At 37.8% G+C, this 16,457-nt stretch overlaps 1 protein-coding gene across 1 annotated transcript in view; it reads left to right on the top strand.

The window, feature by feature from the left end:
* The window catches only part of ACP3 (acid phosphatase 3), a 156,007-nt gene extending 154,693 nt beyond the window's left edge, over window positions 1–1,314 (top strand). The window contains exon 11 of the mRNA XM_053714294.1: window positions 952–1,314. Within this exon, the coding sequence (XP_053570269.1) occupies window positions 952–1,064 (113 nt within the window). The 3' untranslated portion in view covers window positions 1,065–1,314. The remainder of the gene's footprint in view (window positions 1–951) is intronic.
* Window positions 1,315–16,457: the final 15,143 nt, after the last annotated feature.

The following is a 16,457-nucleotide window of genomic DNA, read 5'->3' as shown; positions in this document are numbered from 1 at the left end:
TAGGGCTTTGGGCAATGTAAAAGAGCTAAATGCCCTTTTAAGGTCAATGCCCATCGAAATGCCCTTTTCAGGGCAATGGGGAGCTTAGGTTTATTTAGATAGGATTTTATTTGGGGGGGTTTGGTTGTGTGGGTTGTGGGTTTTACTGTTGGGGGGTTGTTAGTATTTTTTTTACAAGTAAAAGAGCTGATTTCTTTGGGGCAATGCCCCGCAAAAGGCCCTTTCAAGGGCCATTGGCAGTTTAGTGTAGGCTAGGGTTTTTTTTATTTTGTGGGGGCTTTTTTATTTTGATAGGGCTATTAGATTAGGAGTAATTCATTTTTATTTTTGATCATTTCTTTTTTTATTTTGTGCAATTTAGTGTTTATTATATTTTGCACTTTAGATCATTGTATTTTGTTAATTTAATTTATTTAATTTTATTGTAATGTTAGGTATTAGTGTAAGGCAGGTTAGGTTTTATTTTACAGGTAAATGTGTTTTTATTTTAACTAGGTAGCTAGTAAATAGTTAATAACTATTTACTAACTAGTCTATCTAGTTAAAATAAATACAAACCTAGCTGTGAAATAAAAATAAAACCGAAGATAGATACAATGTATGAGTTTTATGGTACAGCTTTGTAACGTAAAACTTATAACTACTAACTTTAGATGGCGGTACAAATCTTGTCGGTATAGGGTGTACCGCTCACTTTTTGGCCTCACAGCAAAACTCGTAATACCGGCGCTATGGAAGTCCCATTGAAAAAGGACTTTTTTAAAAGTGCGGTACTGATGTTGCGTGAAAAAAGTGTGCGGTACACCTATACCTGCAAGACTTGTAATATCAGCGGTAGGGAAAAAGCATTGTTATGGGCCATAACGATGCTTTTTCACTAATAACGCAAAACTTGTAATATGGCTGTATGTTTTACTATATTTAACCATGTTTTTTTGTTTATTTTTATAGGTGCTGTTATTGGATTGGCCGTAACTTTGATGTTGCTTATTATTGCTGTTATAGTTCTTTCAGTCATAGTTTTTAGAATTTACATGAAAAAATCCAACTATCAGCAAGTTTAATCAAACATAACATAGCATTGATTGTGTAATACAAGATAAGAAGACACAGAAAAACTTGCACCAACCAGAACTGCACCCTGGAAATGAATTTATATGAAGCTAAATACTGTAATAATAGAATAAATAAGATACATATCTAGTTTACATCAAGATGGAACAGTGTGAAACAAATGCAACAGGAAACTCCATTTTTTAAATGGGAATTTATATTAATGATAATTTATTTTATTAAAACAACCTTTTGTTCCTATTTATCAGTATTTATATGTTGTACAAAGTTAAAGTCAGTATTTTGTCTTTAAAAAACTAAAGAAACAAAGAAGCAAGGGATGCCTTTGAGAGAGATGTGCTTGTATTCAAAATAGTGATATAGTGGGGCATTTAATTTCTGTGCTGCCCTACGCACTGGTAAATTTGCTGTTCTCCAAACCCTCAGCCCAATCAATTAAAGGGTCAGTCAACACCAAAATTATTATATTATATATATTTGCAAAAGATTGATAATCCATTTATTACCCATTCCTCAGCTTTGCACAACCAACATTGCTATATTAATATACTTTATAACCTTTAAACCTCTAAATGTCTGCCTGTTTCTAAGCCACTAAAGACAGCCTCTTAGCACATTTTTTTTTATTAGCTTCACAACAGGGGAGTGTTAGTTCATGTGAGCCATATAGATAACATTGTGCTAACACCTGTGGGTTGTGGAAGACACTGCACTAATTGAATAAAATGCAAGTCAATAGATAATAAACAAAACGTCATGTGATCAAGGGGCTATCAGAAAAGGCTTAGATACGGTAATCACAGAGGTAAAAAGTGTATTAATATAACTCTGTTGGTTATGCAAAACTGGGGAATGGGTAATAAAGGGATTATCTATCTTTTTAAACAATACAACCATTTGAGTTGACTGACCTTTACATTTACTCATATAATTCTAATTGACTCATACACTTCTCACAGACAGGGGCCAGGGATACATAGAGTGATCATGCACACCAAATAGACTACCAAGAAATAATGATTTGTAATACAATTAAAGGGACAGTAAAGACAAAGTTACACTTTTATGATTCTGATAGAGCATGCAATTTTAAACAGTTTTCCAATTTACTTCTATTATTAAATTTGCTTTGTTCTCTTGGTATGCGTTTTGAAAAGCATACCTTATACCTAGGCACTGCAGGGAGCTAGCTGATGATTGGTGTTTAACACATGTCTCTTTTCATTGGCTCACCAGATGTGTTCAACTAGTTCCCAGTAGTGCATTGCTGCTCCTCAGCCTACACTTCAACAAAGGATACCAAGAAAGCAAAGCAAGTTAGCTAATAGAAGTAAACCGGAAAGTTGTCTAAAATCACATACTCTATCTGAAACATGCAAGTTTAATTTTTTTACCTTGCTGTCACTTTAAATGAAACACTTGGAAAGCTTAGGATAGCATTACTCCATAGAATTAACCCTTAAATTGTGCTGCCCCTATACCCTGCTGCCTTAAGCACATGCTTATTTGTACAACCCTTTTGTAGCAAGAACCACCACAGGAACACAAGAATCCCACCTGTAACTAGTACATATTATTGTTTTTAAAAAAAAATCCAATCAAGCATATCCCAGAATGTGATAAATTGGTATCAGATAAATATTGTTTTCATGAATTCATTTTACAATCCAGTTTTACTGAAGCAAATGACAGGGAATATTCATGTTTCAACATGTTTGCAACTTCATCACATATGCAGCTCTATATATTGTGGCATACTCGGGTATAAAACACTTTACCTGGCACATTTCACCATGGCATATCTGATATTTTATTATAGCCCTATATATGGCACATGGCAGTGTAAGAACTTTTTCACAGTAATACACAATTTACTATAATTTTCCATGTGACACACTTTATATCAGTGTTTAGTATCACCGGTCTTCAATCTCTATAACTTCAGACTCTAAAGAATTCCCTAGCGGAACACAGGTGAGTGAACCATATTGAGTGAGCAGCTGACCAGACCAGGACTGGAAATGTAATCTGTCCTATAAGAGGTGTTTGAGGATAGATCTGAGAAACACTGAGATACAAGGAATATTTACCTTTACATTGAAATAATATAAGGCCAAGTGCTGGAGTACCCCTTGTCAATGCGAGAAATGTACAGCACATTTTTAAGTTAGTAGATTTTAGACTAGATATTATTAAACTGACAACCTTATTGCAGACCTACATAGAAGCAAAAAGGAGCTAATAAGCATATAGGAAAAGAGAATGTGATTATATATATATATATATATATATATATGTATTTATTGCTAGGTACTGTCTTGTCTTCAGTAAAATTAATGATATATGCTATTAAACCTTGCAGGTATATATATATATATATATATATATATATATATATATATATATATATATATATATATATATATATATATATATATATATATATATATATATATAAATACGCACACACACACTGTATTGATACTATATGTATATAATCTATACACTTTGGTTATAGAAAGCAAATTAAATCCAATGAAGGGTAAGGGTTGAATGGTTGCCTTTTGGCATAAGAATCATCTTCTGTCACAGAATCTCCCCCATTTAAGGTGCAATAGTCCTATTTCTGCTGAGGGGAGCTAACTTACCCCAGAGCAAGCAACAGAGAAATGTAAGCACCATGTGTTACACACTTTTCTGGGTGATCACACAGCAGGACCGCTGACAGGCTTGCATTTAGTGTATTGTAGGAAGTGTTACTGCCCATTACTAGAGGATCTCACTATCCCTCTAACCAGACTGTCCTCCAGCTCCTCCCACCAGCAACAGCAGTGTTTACTGAAGTGTTTCTGTTCTCTGTCCAGATGGAACTTAGTTCCTCCTTCAAAAATAGTGCAGGAACTCCGTTCCCATGCATTTCCCGCTAGAGTTTATTTAATTGATTTCTATCCTATTGCATACAGTTTGAAAGAACAGTCAAGTTCTACTAGAATATTCCTTTGTCTCTATAGCATCTTTTTCAAGCAAGGAAACTGATGAGAAACAAACAAAAAGATATAAAACAGGCATATTGCAGGCTTTTTAAAGTGAAAGTAAATCCTAGCATTTTACAAACGCTAGGATTTACTATTGAAACAAATAAAGGGGACTTTCATTCATGAAGTATAAGATACTTCATGTAGAAAGCTCCTTTATTTGATTCAATCGATCGCCGTGTTTACCTTGTACAGCAGCCCACGGCAAAAAAAAAATTTGGTTAAGGGGTGACATTTTCACCTCTTAGCCAATAGCCGTGTGGTAAATCCGGCTCTTCATGATTTGAGAAAGGACTAATTTTCTAATAGGACTAATATTTTCATCTTATGGAATGACACTGTTGAAGCCCTAAAAGAATTTGTGGATTTATTGAACAATAATGAGTACAACATTGTCTTAATGTACACTATGGACCACAATGAATTAGAGTTTCTTGATGTTAAAATAAAAAAGTAGGTAACATTCTAACCACTGAAAACTACAAAAAACCAACAGCTACTAATAGTTTATTGGAGGCATCAAGCAATCGCCCTGTCCCTTTAAAGAGAAGTATTCCATATGCCCAATTTTTAAGATTAAAAAGGAATTGTTCAACTAAAAAGTGCTTTGAGAGACAAGCTGCAGAAATGTCAGATAGATTTCTTAGACGAGTCTATTCTAAAAGAAAACTTAAAGGGTCACTAGCAAGGGCCAGGCAATTGACACATGATAACTTGCTATATGATGGAAAGAATACAGGGAGTGCAGAATTATTAGGCAAGTTGTATTTTTGAGGATTAATTTTATTATTGAACAACAACCATGTGCTCAATGAACCCAAAAAACTCATTAATATTAAAGCTGAATAGTTTTGGAAGTAGTTTTTAGTTTGTTTTTAGTTATAGCTATTTTAGGGGGATATCTGTGTGTGCAGGTGACTATTACTGTGCATAATTATTAGGCAACTTAACAAAAAACAAATATATACCCATTTCAATTATTTATTTTTACCAGTGAAACCAATATAACATCTCAACATTCACAAATATACATTTCTGACATTCAAAAACAAAACAAAAACAAATCAGTGACCAATATAGCCACCTTTCTTTGCAAGGACACTCAAAAGCCTGCCATCCATGGATTCTGTCAGTGTTTTGATCTGTTCACCATCAACATTGTGTGCAGCAGCAACCACAGCCTCCCAGACACTGTTCAGAGAGGTGTACTGTTTTCCCTCCTTGTAAATCTCACATTTGATGATGGACCACAGGTTCTCAATGGGGTTCAGATCAGGTGAACAAGGAGGCCATGTCATTAGATTTTCTTCTTTTATACCCTTTCTTGCCAGCCACGCTGTGGAGTACTTGGACGCGTGTGATGGAGCATTGTCCTGCATGAAAATCATGTTTTTCTTGAAGGATGCAGACTTCTTCCTGTACCACTGCTTGAAGAACGTGTCTTCCAGAAACTGGCAGTAGGACTGGGAGTTGAGCTTGACTCCATCCTCAACCCGAAAAGGCCCCACAAGCTCATCTTTGATGATACCAGCCCAAACCAGTACTCCACCTCCACCTTGATGGCGTCTGAGTCTGACTGGAGCTCTCTGCCCTTTACCAATCCAGCCACGGGCCCATCCATCTGGCCCATCAAGACTCACTCTCATTTCATCAGTCCATAAAACCTTAGAAAAATCAGTCTTGAGATATTTCTTGGCCCAGTCTTGACGTTTCAGCTTGTGTGTCTTGTTCAGTGGTGGTCGTCTTTCAGCCTTTGTTACCTTGGCCATGTTTCTGAGTATTGCACACCTTGTGCTTTTGGGCACTCCAGTGATGTTGCAGCTCTGAAATATGGCCAAACTGGTGGCAAGTGGCATCTTGGCAGCTGCACGCTTGACTTTTCTCAGTTCATGGGCAGTTATTTTGCGCCTTGGTTTTTCCACACGCTTCTTGCGACCCTGTTGACTATTTTGAATGAAACGCTTGATTGTTCGATGATCACGCTTCAGAAGCTTTGCAATTTTAAGAGTTCTGCATCCCTCTGCAAGATATCTCACTATTTTTGACTTTTCTGAGCCTGTCAAGTCCTTCTTTTGACCCATTTTGCCAAAGGAAAGGAAGTTGCCAAATAATTATGCACACCTGATATAGGGTGTTGATGTCATTAGACCACACCCCTTCTCATTACAGAAATGCACATCACCTAATATGCTTAATTGGTAGTAGGCTTTCGAGCCTATACAGCTTGGAGTAAGACAACATGCATAAAGAGGATGATGTGGTCAAAATACTCATTTGCCTAATAATTCTGCACTCCCTGTAGAGTCCCTGATAATAAAGTAAGAGTGATAACCTAATATAACAGTCATTGGACACATACTCGCAATTTTCTCTGTGATAATTGGCACTACCTCTTAGCAGATAAAAAAATTGCTGAGAATGTGGGTGAATACCCATTGCTTACTGCCCGATGTGCTCCTAATTTAAAGGACAAACTGGTCCATATTGGTTTTGTCAAGAGTGCCTCGCCTAACTGGCTTTCGAAGAAGGCCCTTCCAAAGGGATGCTTTCCCTGTGGGAATTGCGTCTATTTCAAACATGTGGTTAAAACTAACAATTTTTCCACAGGTGATAAAAAATATTACATTAATTATTTTATTAATTGTAAATCAATTGGAGTGGTCTACCTGCTCTATTGTTCATGCCCGGTGTTCTATGTAGGAAAAACCAAGAGATTTTTTAAAGATAGAATACAAGAACACCAGGATAACATAAAGTATGGAAGAGACACTGGCGTAGCTTGTCTTTTTAAAAATTGTCACAGACAAGAGTCAGATAGTTTAAGATGCATTGGCATTGATAGAGGCATTATGCATAATCGTAAAGGTAATTCAGATAAAATTTTGCTTCAAAAAGAGGCTGTCTGGATGTACAGACTTAATACTTTATCTCCTAATGGACTAAACAAAAAGATTGAATTTGCTTCATTCTTGTGATATTTCACTGTTCTTTATTTAATATGTTAAGCTTCTTTAGAGGGATCTGTATAAACAATGCGCTTGAATTGTCCTCATATTTAATGTTGGTATAATGTTATATATTATCATAATGCCGTAATAATAATGTGCGCCATCTGGGTTTACTATGCATCATTAGCGTCAAGTAAATGTTGTAAATTAAGTATTTTACTATTGTTAATTTTAGCTAGTGTTGTCCACATTCATCATCCTAAGGGGCGTTACAACGACATCTCATAAATAGAGCTGTATGTTTACTTGTTAACTAGCCTAGAAGAATTCCTGAGTGATACAGGGGATGAAACACGTGTAGGCTTAATCCTGTGACGTCACGCACGCTGTGTGCAGCTTGTTGGAGAGGTTGATACTGTTTGCACAGTTTACACATAATTCCAGTTGCTCTATGAGGATTCTGGATGACAAACATTCCTTGATACAACCCCAGCACCTAGGTATGTGAGTTAGTTCTTACCGTTGTGTGCAGCTAATATGGGGAAGGATTGTCAACATTACATACAACATTACTAACTGCACACGTTGCTATTTGCCGCACACCTACAGCCTCTGCTCTAAATCAGCGTTCATTAACGAACATTTGCATGCTGGATTTCATGCTTGCTACAGCTTTAACATCGTTTGTGCAAATACTAATATTGGAAGCTTTTGCAATATAAATAACCATGAACATTCATGCTTTCTAAGACTTAATTTATAGTTATAAAAAGGAAACTTTTGCCTAGATATATAACCGCTATCTTTGTTTCCTTGAGCTTAATCTGGGACATGTATTTCAGTCATTGGTTTATGGATAGGAGCCATGTTTAAATCCACTATTCAATTATGTATAAAGTATTATCTTTGACACTTTAACACCCATTTTTCTAAATGTCTACATTATAGCATAGGGTTCAGCTATTTTCAGCCATTTGTGTGCATATCCATGATCGGTGACTCATTAATCATTGTGCTATACTTGGTCTTTAAGTGTCTTAAGTGGATGCATTTAATTTTTAAGGGCAAATAAGAAACTGCATAGATCCTATTGTATTCCATGACAGCATATCCCTTCCACAGAGTTGGTTCATGTATGGTAGTTAGTGTATAGTTTCTCTTGTGAGAGAGTGTCTCTATTATGGATTTGGCATTGCAAAGATCTTATTGCTATACAATAAAAGTTAAAAGAGTGCTTGATTGCCTGTCTTTTTTATGATAACTGGACAACACTATCATTTTCTTTCTAATTTTTTGGAAATACTTTATTTTCTACCCTTTCCTGAAATTTTTTAATGATAGGGCCCCTACTTTGAATTGGGTAAAAGTGGAAGGACACTTTAATCTTGGTGGCCGACTGGTACCCAGGTGCTGATAGTCCCCCTGTTCCTGATTTAATAAATCCAAAACTGCTAGTTCACAAAGGTCCTGGAAGTGAAATTCTTCCAAGTGTGAAATGATGTCTGACCTTTCTGCACCAAACCTTTGTGACAAATCAGTATTGGCTCTTTCAGTGGACTTAGAAAATGTTTTTTGAGAGTTAGTTTCCTAATTAATTTATTAACACCCAATAAAGTATTGAACAAGTTGAATGAATTGGTAGGTACAAAGCCCAACCCTAATCCTAATACGTTGTGTAGATAAATTACACTATTTACTGGTAGTGGGTTTGTTTTTGTTTTTTCCTCAGAGGGTAGCCCCCTTTGTAGACTCCTCTTATGCCTCGCCTCCCCATCCCCGTCTGTTTTTTTAGGGGGAAGGGGAAAAAACTGATTTAATTCTAGACTTTCGGTGGTACTGGGATTACCTGTTATTGGAGAAATGTCTACACTCTGTGTATTGTATTTGGAACCTGGAGTGATGTTTTTTAGAATAGAAATTGGATATCCAGTGTTTTCTTTGGGTCTAACTATCTGCTGTATTTGGCTAGGGACACTCTGTGTGTTTTCTCTTTGTTGATTGTTAGCTATCTCCTCATCCCCTGACGCTGAACTATTCCCAAAAGATTCTGCCTCACTGTCAGAAAACTGAATTCTCCTGTTTTTTTTTTTTTGTTTGTTTTTTTAAATATAATTTTTATTCGTTTTAAACAATATAAGCAACAATCAGGGACTCGCCGGACCCCTGCACAGTATGACACATGTCAGGTATATAGATGCACAGAATCTATAACATGTATCTTGTATATTCAAAAGAACTCCTCAATCGGAGATGAGGGAACATTAAAGAAACATTTATGTTTGAGAACAAAGAGTAAAGTTGATACATTTCAAAGTAGCTATTAAAAGGGGGGGAGAGGGGAGGGGAAAGAGGAAAAAGGGACCCTGATGATAGGGAGAGGGGGAAGGAAACAACTCAGAAAACCACCACAATGTGGGCAGGGACAGAGTCGCTTAGGCCCTAACCGAGGGTATCCATGCAGTGTCGTGTTTATCTTTCCAGTCAGCTCAGACCATTTCAAATAAGTCTACTTTATCCAAACTATAATATATGTCTTTTTCCATTGTGTACAGGTAGGCCATCGTGTTAAGGATATCAGACCACCGTGGGGGATTTTCTTTTTTCCAACACCTTGCAATGTTAGTTTTAACTGAAGACAGGAGATATACACAGAAAATCTGATGGTGTTTAGGAAGAGTGTGCAAATTTAGGTGGAGTAGTGCCATAGCGGGACTTTTAGGTATCGTAATCTTGAGTGCCACCAGGGTGCGAAAGCACGAGTTCCATAGGGGCTTTAATTTTGGACACTCCCACCACGTGTGGAGCATATAGCCAGGAAGACCACATTCCCTCCAACACAATGGTGAAGTCAGTGGAAACATTTTGGGACCAGATACCATTGAGAAATGACTTTGTAGTAAGTTTCGAACATTGTTATACAATGTAAAGTTTTTTTAGTTAAAGTAATAGACCTCTGCCAAGAATTTACAGGAATGTGGGTGTGGAGAGCTGTATTCCACCTAAGTAGGTGTGTTGCCGGAACAGGAGGCATGGTGCCCTCAAGCAAACCATAGTGCCTCGAGAGAGGCTTAAGAAGTCTGCGGCACCCACGCCAGACGGACTCCCATGGGGTAAGCGGGAGAGTAGCAGTAGGGAGGAATCCCCAGCTAGAGAGGAAACTCTTAATTCTAGTAAGTTTGAAGTGAAGGAAGGACGGGATGTTTTCACCGGATCTGTCCTGGGTCAGCGAGATATATCCATCTCTACTGGACCCTGACCAAAAGTCAGAGACTTGCTTGACACCTATTCGAGCCCACATGTTGGGATGTGTTTCCACAAGGCCTGTAAGAAGGCCCGAAACAGAAGTAATCGGGGAGGGGTGAGGTGCGATCAGGCTACGATGCCGGATCTTATCCCAGACTGCCAGACATTCAAGTACTACGGGGTTATTTATGCCTAAGGTTCTACGACTATGGGCTGGGGGCCAGATTAAATCTTTTAGGCAAATGTCAAAAGGTAATGAGGCTTGCTCAATATCTCTCCACCTGTCTTGTGCTTGGAGCACCCCCCATTGGGAAATATGCGTGAGCATAGCTCCCTCATAGTATTTAACTATAGATGGGGAAGCCAATCCTCCTAGCTGGATAGGAAACTGTAAGGTTCTATGAGCTATTCTGGGTGTCCTATTCCGCCATATAAACTTCGTACACTCACTTTGAAATTGTAATAAGAGGTGGGCAGGTATTCTAATCTGGAGACATCTAAATAAGTAGGTAAGCCTAGGAAGAAATTACATTTTGAGGAAAGTTATGCGGCCCATCCAAGATATATTCTTGTGGTCCCCTTTGTTCTTTAGAACGCATAAGTCTACCAAGAGAGGGAGATAGTTATCTTTAACCATTTGCTTCAAATTATTGGAGATCCTTACTCCGAGGTGAGTTACACATTTGTTAGACCATTTAAAGTTGAACTTAGTTTGTAACTCCATAATATAGTCTTGGGGGTAGCCCCACCAATAAATTTCTGTTTTGGGAGCATTACGTTTATAAAAGGAGAGAGTGCCAAAGGCCTCCAGAATTTTCAGAAGTCTAGGGATTGTGTGAAGTGGGTCAGCAGAAAACACAGTGACATTGTCTGCAAACAGGGCAATTTTGTGTTTGGAGCTGTATAGTGTGATTCCCTCTAAGCCTGCGTCAGAACGTATTGTTTCAGCAAGTGGCTCAATGGCCAGAGCAAACAGTAACAGGGAGAGTGGGCAACCCTGCCTCGTACCATTAGAGATGAAGAATGGGTCTGATTGGAAACCCAAGCCCCTGACCACTGCTGTAGGTCTGGAATATAAGTCTTGAATCGAGAGGCATGCGTCGGAGGGGAACTTGAAAGCACTAAGAGTCTCCCAGAGGTAACTCCATCTGACTCTATCAAAGGCCTTCTCGGCATTTAAAGAGATGACCGAGAAGGGCTTGTGCAGTCTCGTCGACTCGCAGACCACATTGATAAGACACCTCGTGTTATCTGGGCCATAACGATTGTGTATGAACCCTACTTGGTCCGGGTTAATTAAACTGGGCAAAAGTTTACAAATACGGTTGGCCAAAAGTTTTCAATATATTTTAATATCCACGTTGATTAGCGAGATGGGTCTATAGTTGGGGCAAAATGAGGGATCTTTATTTGGCTTGGGGATCATAATAATGTCAGCCTCCAAGAATTCTTGCTTAAAGCTTCCTTCTTGTCTAGCTAAGCTAAAAAATCTAAAGAGCAACGGCATCAATTCTTGGCAGTAGGTTTTATAGAACTGTGCAGGGAATCCATCAGGCCCAGGGGCCTTAAAGGGTTTGAGACGCTTATTACTTGTTTAAGTTCAAGCGGAGTGAATGGATTAGTCAGGGACTCTTGTTGCTCCAACGTTAAAGTTGGGAGGTTAAGGGAGCTAAGGAATTGTCTGATCTGTTGTGCAGGGGCAGGAGTTTTATTTTCATTTTTTTCAATGTTGTAAAGCTTACAATAATAGTCTGAGAAACAATCTCCTATCAGTGAGGGGAGTCTGAACGTCTTGTTATTATACAAAATTTGGTGTATTCGAGATGTGCTATTCCGCTGGCGAAGTTTGTGGGCTAACATGGTGTCTGCTCTGTTGCCTTTATGGTAAAATAACTGCCTAAGTTTTGTAAGGTTCTCTTGAGTGCGACGTAATTCTAACTGGTTGATATGTGAGCGAACGGCTGAAATCTGTGCTATCGTTGTTTCCGTAATGTTAACTCGGTTAGTGGATTCCAGTAGTCTAAGTTTACAATGGGCTTGAGCTAAGGTAAGTCCTGCTAGTCTCCTAAGTCGGGCCTGCTTGTGAATGATATAACCCCTAACTACAGCCTTAATAGCTCCCCATAATGTGTCGTCTGCGGTCTGCACGGTAGGGACCACTTACTTTTATGGAAACGGGGGTCATTAGCACGTAGGTCAGCAAGAACTGGATCATGGTCTGACCAAGAACAAAGGGGGATACTGGTATGGGAAACTGAGTCTAGGGTTGCCACCAAACAAAATATGTGGTTCAACCTACAATAGGCTTTGTGCGAATGAGAATAATGGGTATAATCCCTGTCTGTTGTGTGTAGTGACCTCCATATGTCATAGTATCCAAATTCCGACATAATGGTCTTAAACCGTGAAGAGAGAAGGTTCAGCTGAGGGGGGACCTTAGCCGGGGAGAGAGTCTTACGGTCCATTTTGGTGTCCCAATTCATATTGAAATTCCCCGCTATTAGGACTCTACCCTGTTTGTATTGGTCTATTAACCGCAGAATTTTTCTAAGGCTGGTGAGAGTTAGGTATACTGAAACTAGGCTGTGCGGGGCGTGATCTAGTTTGCAAACTATGATGGTAAACCTACCTTGGGGGTCCTTTATTACCTGTATTTCTTCATAAGCTATTCTCCCATGAATCATGATCGCTGTTCCTCTAGCTTTCTTTGTAAACGGGGAATACTCAATAGTCATGTATGAACGTGAATAAAATCTATGGGGTGTATCTGACTGCCATTGTGTTTCTTGTAAGAATACAAGATCAGGGTTATGGAGTTTGAGCATACGGGTAAGCAAACTTCGTTTGAAAGGGGAGTTTAAACCTCTGGAATTGTGTGTGAGGATTCTTAAGCGGTTCATTTTCAAAGTCATTTACTAAGATGAAAGTAGGCTGGGGTGGGGGGAGAGAGGGGAAGCTTAGGTTGGGACCCAGTCAAGTAGTGGAAACGAGCTGGAAAGGGTGGAAGGGAAAGGGAACTAAATAACACTTAGAGCAAAGAAATGTATAGACAGTATGAGGTGGAAATAGTCCACCTGGGTGGAACCCTGGTGTGGGTTAACCTGTGTGTGGGGGGGGGGAGCTAAGAGCAAGAATGTATACGAGGGAGCCGGAAACTCCAGCCCCACTCCATAAGCAAAATTAATCAAACAGTGGAAATACATCGTAAAATATTAACATTTGTCAACCGATGGGCCTCATAAGAGGCAACAACAAAACATTCAACAACATTATGGGAATAAATGTCTAACATGGAGCAGTTGAATGGCATATTTCAATAAGTACAGGCCCTGCTCCTTGACATATTAAGCATTATAACAAATGATAGGGCAAATAAAATTAAACACAGTCTACAGTATTGAGCCTGTATATTATAACCGTAGTCATATAATTAGTTCTCCTAAGGGCCCCGGTATCTCCATGCCGGCTTCCAAAGCACAGTCAAGAAGGACATGGTGTACCGGAAGAAAGGCGAAGCTACGAACAGTGGACACAAATTCAGGAGGGTAAATTATGTTGTTGAGTTGTATCCTGAGACTGTTGTGTTTTCAACTTCTTGGGTCTTTGGTCTTTAACAGACCATTCAGGAGCAGTGACTCTCAACTTTGAGCTTGAGGTAGGGGGATCCCTTATGTCATCTGTCATAAGCCCCCACTGGGTGAGAAAATTCTCCTGTTTTGTTTCCCTCTATTTCTATGTCTATTCCTGTTGCCCCGCCCCCTGTTTTCAAATCCATTCCTCTGGTTAATTTCTCTCCTCTTTTGAAACCTTTCCTTCCTATTCCAAATATATACTGTATTATTGGTATAATCCTATTGATCTATTATTTATTTGAAATGCTTTATTTCAAGAAGGAGGGTTTTGGACTCTGCCACTGAGTCTTGCAAAATGTTATCAAATTTAGGGTAATTGTTGTTAGCGCATCTTTTATTTAGCTCTTCCTGCATTAGGGTTATTTTAGCAGAAACATCCTGTATCTGTTCTGTCTTGTATTATACAAGTAATTGTATTAATTTGAAAGAGCAATCAGATAATGTATCATTCCATAACTTAATAAATGCTTTATCATCAGTGGAAAAGTTGGGGAATTTATTTAGGTGAAGGCCCCTAGGGATTAAACCAATTTTTAGATATTTCTCCAGTGTCCAAACATCCCACTTAGGTTTATTCTATTTAATTATAAAAAAAATTCAATTTCCTCAAATAAGGCATGAGGGCATACTTTGTTCTGTCCAAGATAGTCCCAAGTTCCTGGTTAAGTTCATCTCTCTCTTGTGAATTTTCAAAGAGAAGAAGGTTGTGTTAGGTCTAATCAGAATATCCACTTGAGCATCCATAACCTCTTTGACCCTGAAACCTGTTTCCCTCTGTAAACTATGTATAGGTATGATAGCAAATGTATGTTCAATCTGAATCATGAATGAAAAAAAATGCATGTTCCTATGCCTTTAAAAAAAAATAGTTTTAATTATTTGTATTATTCTTTACCGAGGACATGTGAATGCCAGAGGCACAGGTATTATCCATGTTGTCAAAACAAAGCATGCTTTTTATTCCATATTTAAAGATAACCGCTTTAGAAAACAAATTAAAATGAAATAAATCACCAGCTATGAAAATGTTACAGACATTTTCCATGGATGGGTAATCATTTGATTTATGTATTTATTTATTTTGCTTATAGACAAGACAGTACATTAATGACACCCTAAATCTCTTTGCAGCTGTTTCTTTTACTGACTAGATGAGATGGTTGAACTGTGTCCTTGAGTTACTTGCTGTTGTGCTGTTTGATGTATAGGTACATGCACACTAACTTCATTTTTTATAGAAATCTTGCAGATTGTTGTCATATTAAAAATAAATGTCACAGGAAGTTGTAAATTTGTTCTCAGACAATTAGTGCTATTAAAGACATTATTATGTTAATTACAATCAACAAGAAGTTCACATCTGCAAAACCGTAAAGCCATTAGGGAACCAGTTTTGCAGTTTTGGATGTGATCAGACTGATATACCAATACCATCCATAATATTAGGTAATTTATAGGATTCTAGAAAGGAAAAGGTACATGAAACCCAACATTTATTTGTTCATTATAAAGACAGAGCATGCAATTTTAAACAACTTTCCAATTTACTTTTATTATCAATTTTGCTTCATTCTCTTGATATCCTTTATTTATAAAGCAGCAATGCACTACTGGGAGCTAACTGAATACATTGGTAAGCCAATGGTAAGAGGCATATTTGTGCCACCAATCAGCAGCTGGTTCCCAGCTCCTAAGCCTACCTAGGTATGCTTTTCAACAAAAGATATCAAGAGAACGGAGCAAATTAGGTAACAGAAGTACATTGGAAAGTTGTTCAAAATTGTATACTCTTTCTGAATCATGAAATACAATTTTGGGGTTTCACGTCCCTTTAAGAGCTTTGTTTGTCACTAAGGGGTGTTCCCTACATTTAACAGTACAGTGCACATTAAAATTTGTTTTAAAACTATGCAACAATCCTAATTTAAATTTCACAGTAAAATTATTATTTAAAGGGATGGTCAAATTAAACTTGCATGATTCTGATAGAGCATGTCATTTTAAGACATTTCAATTCATTTCTATTATCAAATTTACTTGGTTCTGTTGGTTGAAAAAGAATATGTACATATCTAGGAGCTAGCTGGTGATTGGTGGCTACACACATGCAGGGGTTAAACATACAGGGGTCGATCACAATCGATTGGCTGAGGCCTTTTCAGCTTTTTTCTTTCCAAACAGGACACTTTTCAATTCATTTTCAGCTGTCCTATTTTATTATAGGGCCGAAAAATTCTAGACAACCAAAATCCATTTTCAAGAGACTTTGCAATGTATTGATTCATTAACCCCTTCACTGCTGGGACTTTCAGAGAATTGCCCAAAATACCGGAGAATTTTCAGCATTTTTTGCTATCATTCCATTTAAACAGAAATAGAGCTTGTTTTTTTTATTTATCCGTCAAAAATATATATATTTTAAGTAGAAAAACCAATATATTGATCTAGGCCTATTTTGGTATATTTCATGCCACCATTTCACCACCAAGTGCGATCAAATAAAAAAAAATTTAATTTTTTCACAA

Source organism: Bombina bombina, chromosome 5 (assembly GCF_027579735.1).
Source record: "Bombina bombina isolate aBomBom1 chromosome 5, aBomBom1.pri, whole genome shotgun sequence".
NCBI classification, from domain to species: Eukaryota; Metazoa; Chordata; class Amphibia; order Anura; family Bombinatoridae; genus Bombina; species Bombina bombina.
The sequence above is the reverse complement of the archived record's forward strand: the minus strand, read 5'-3'. Positions and strand labels throughout refer to the sequence as shown.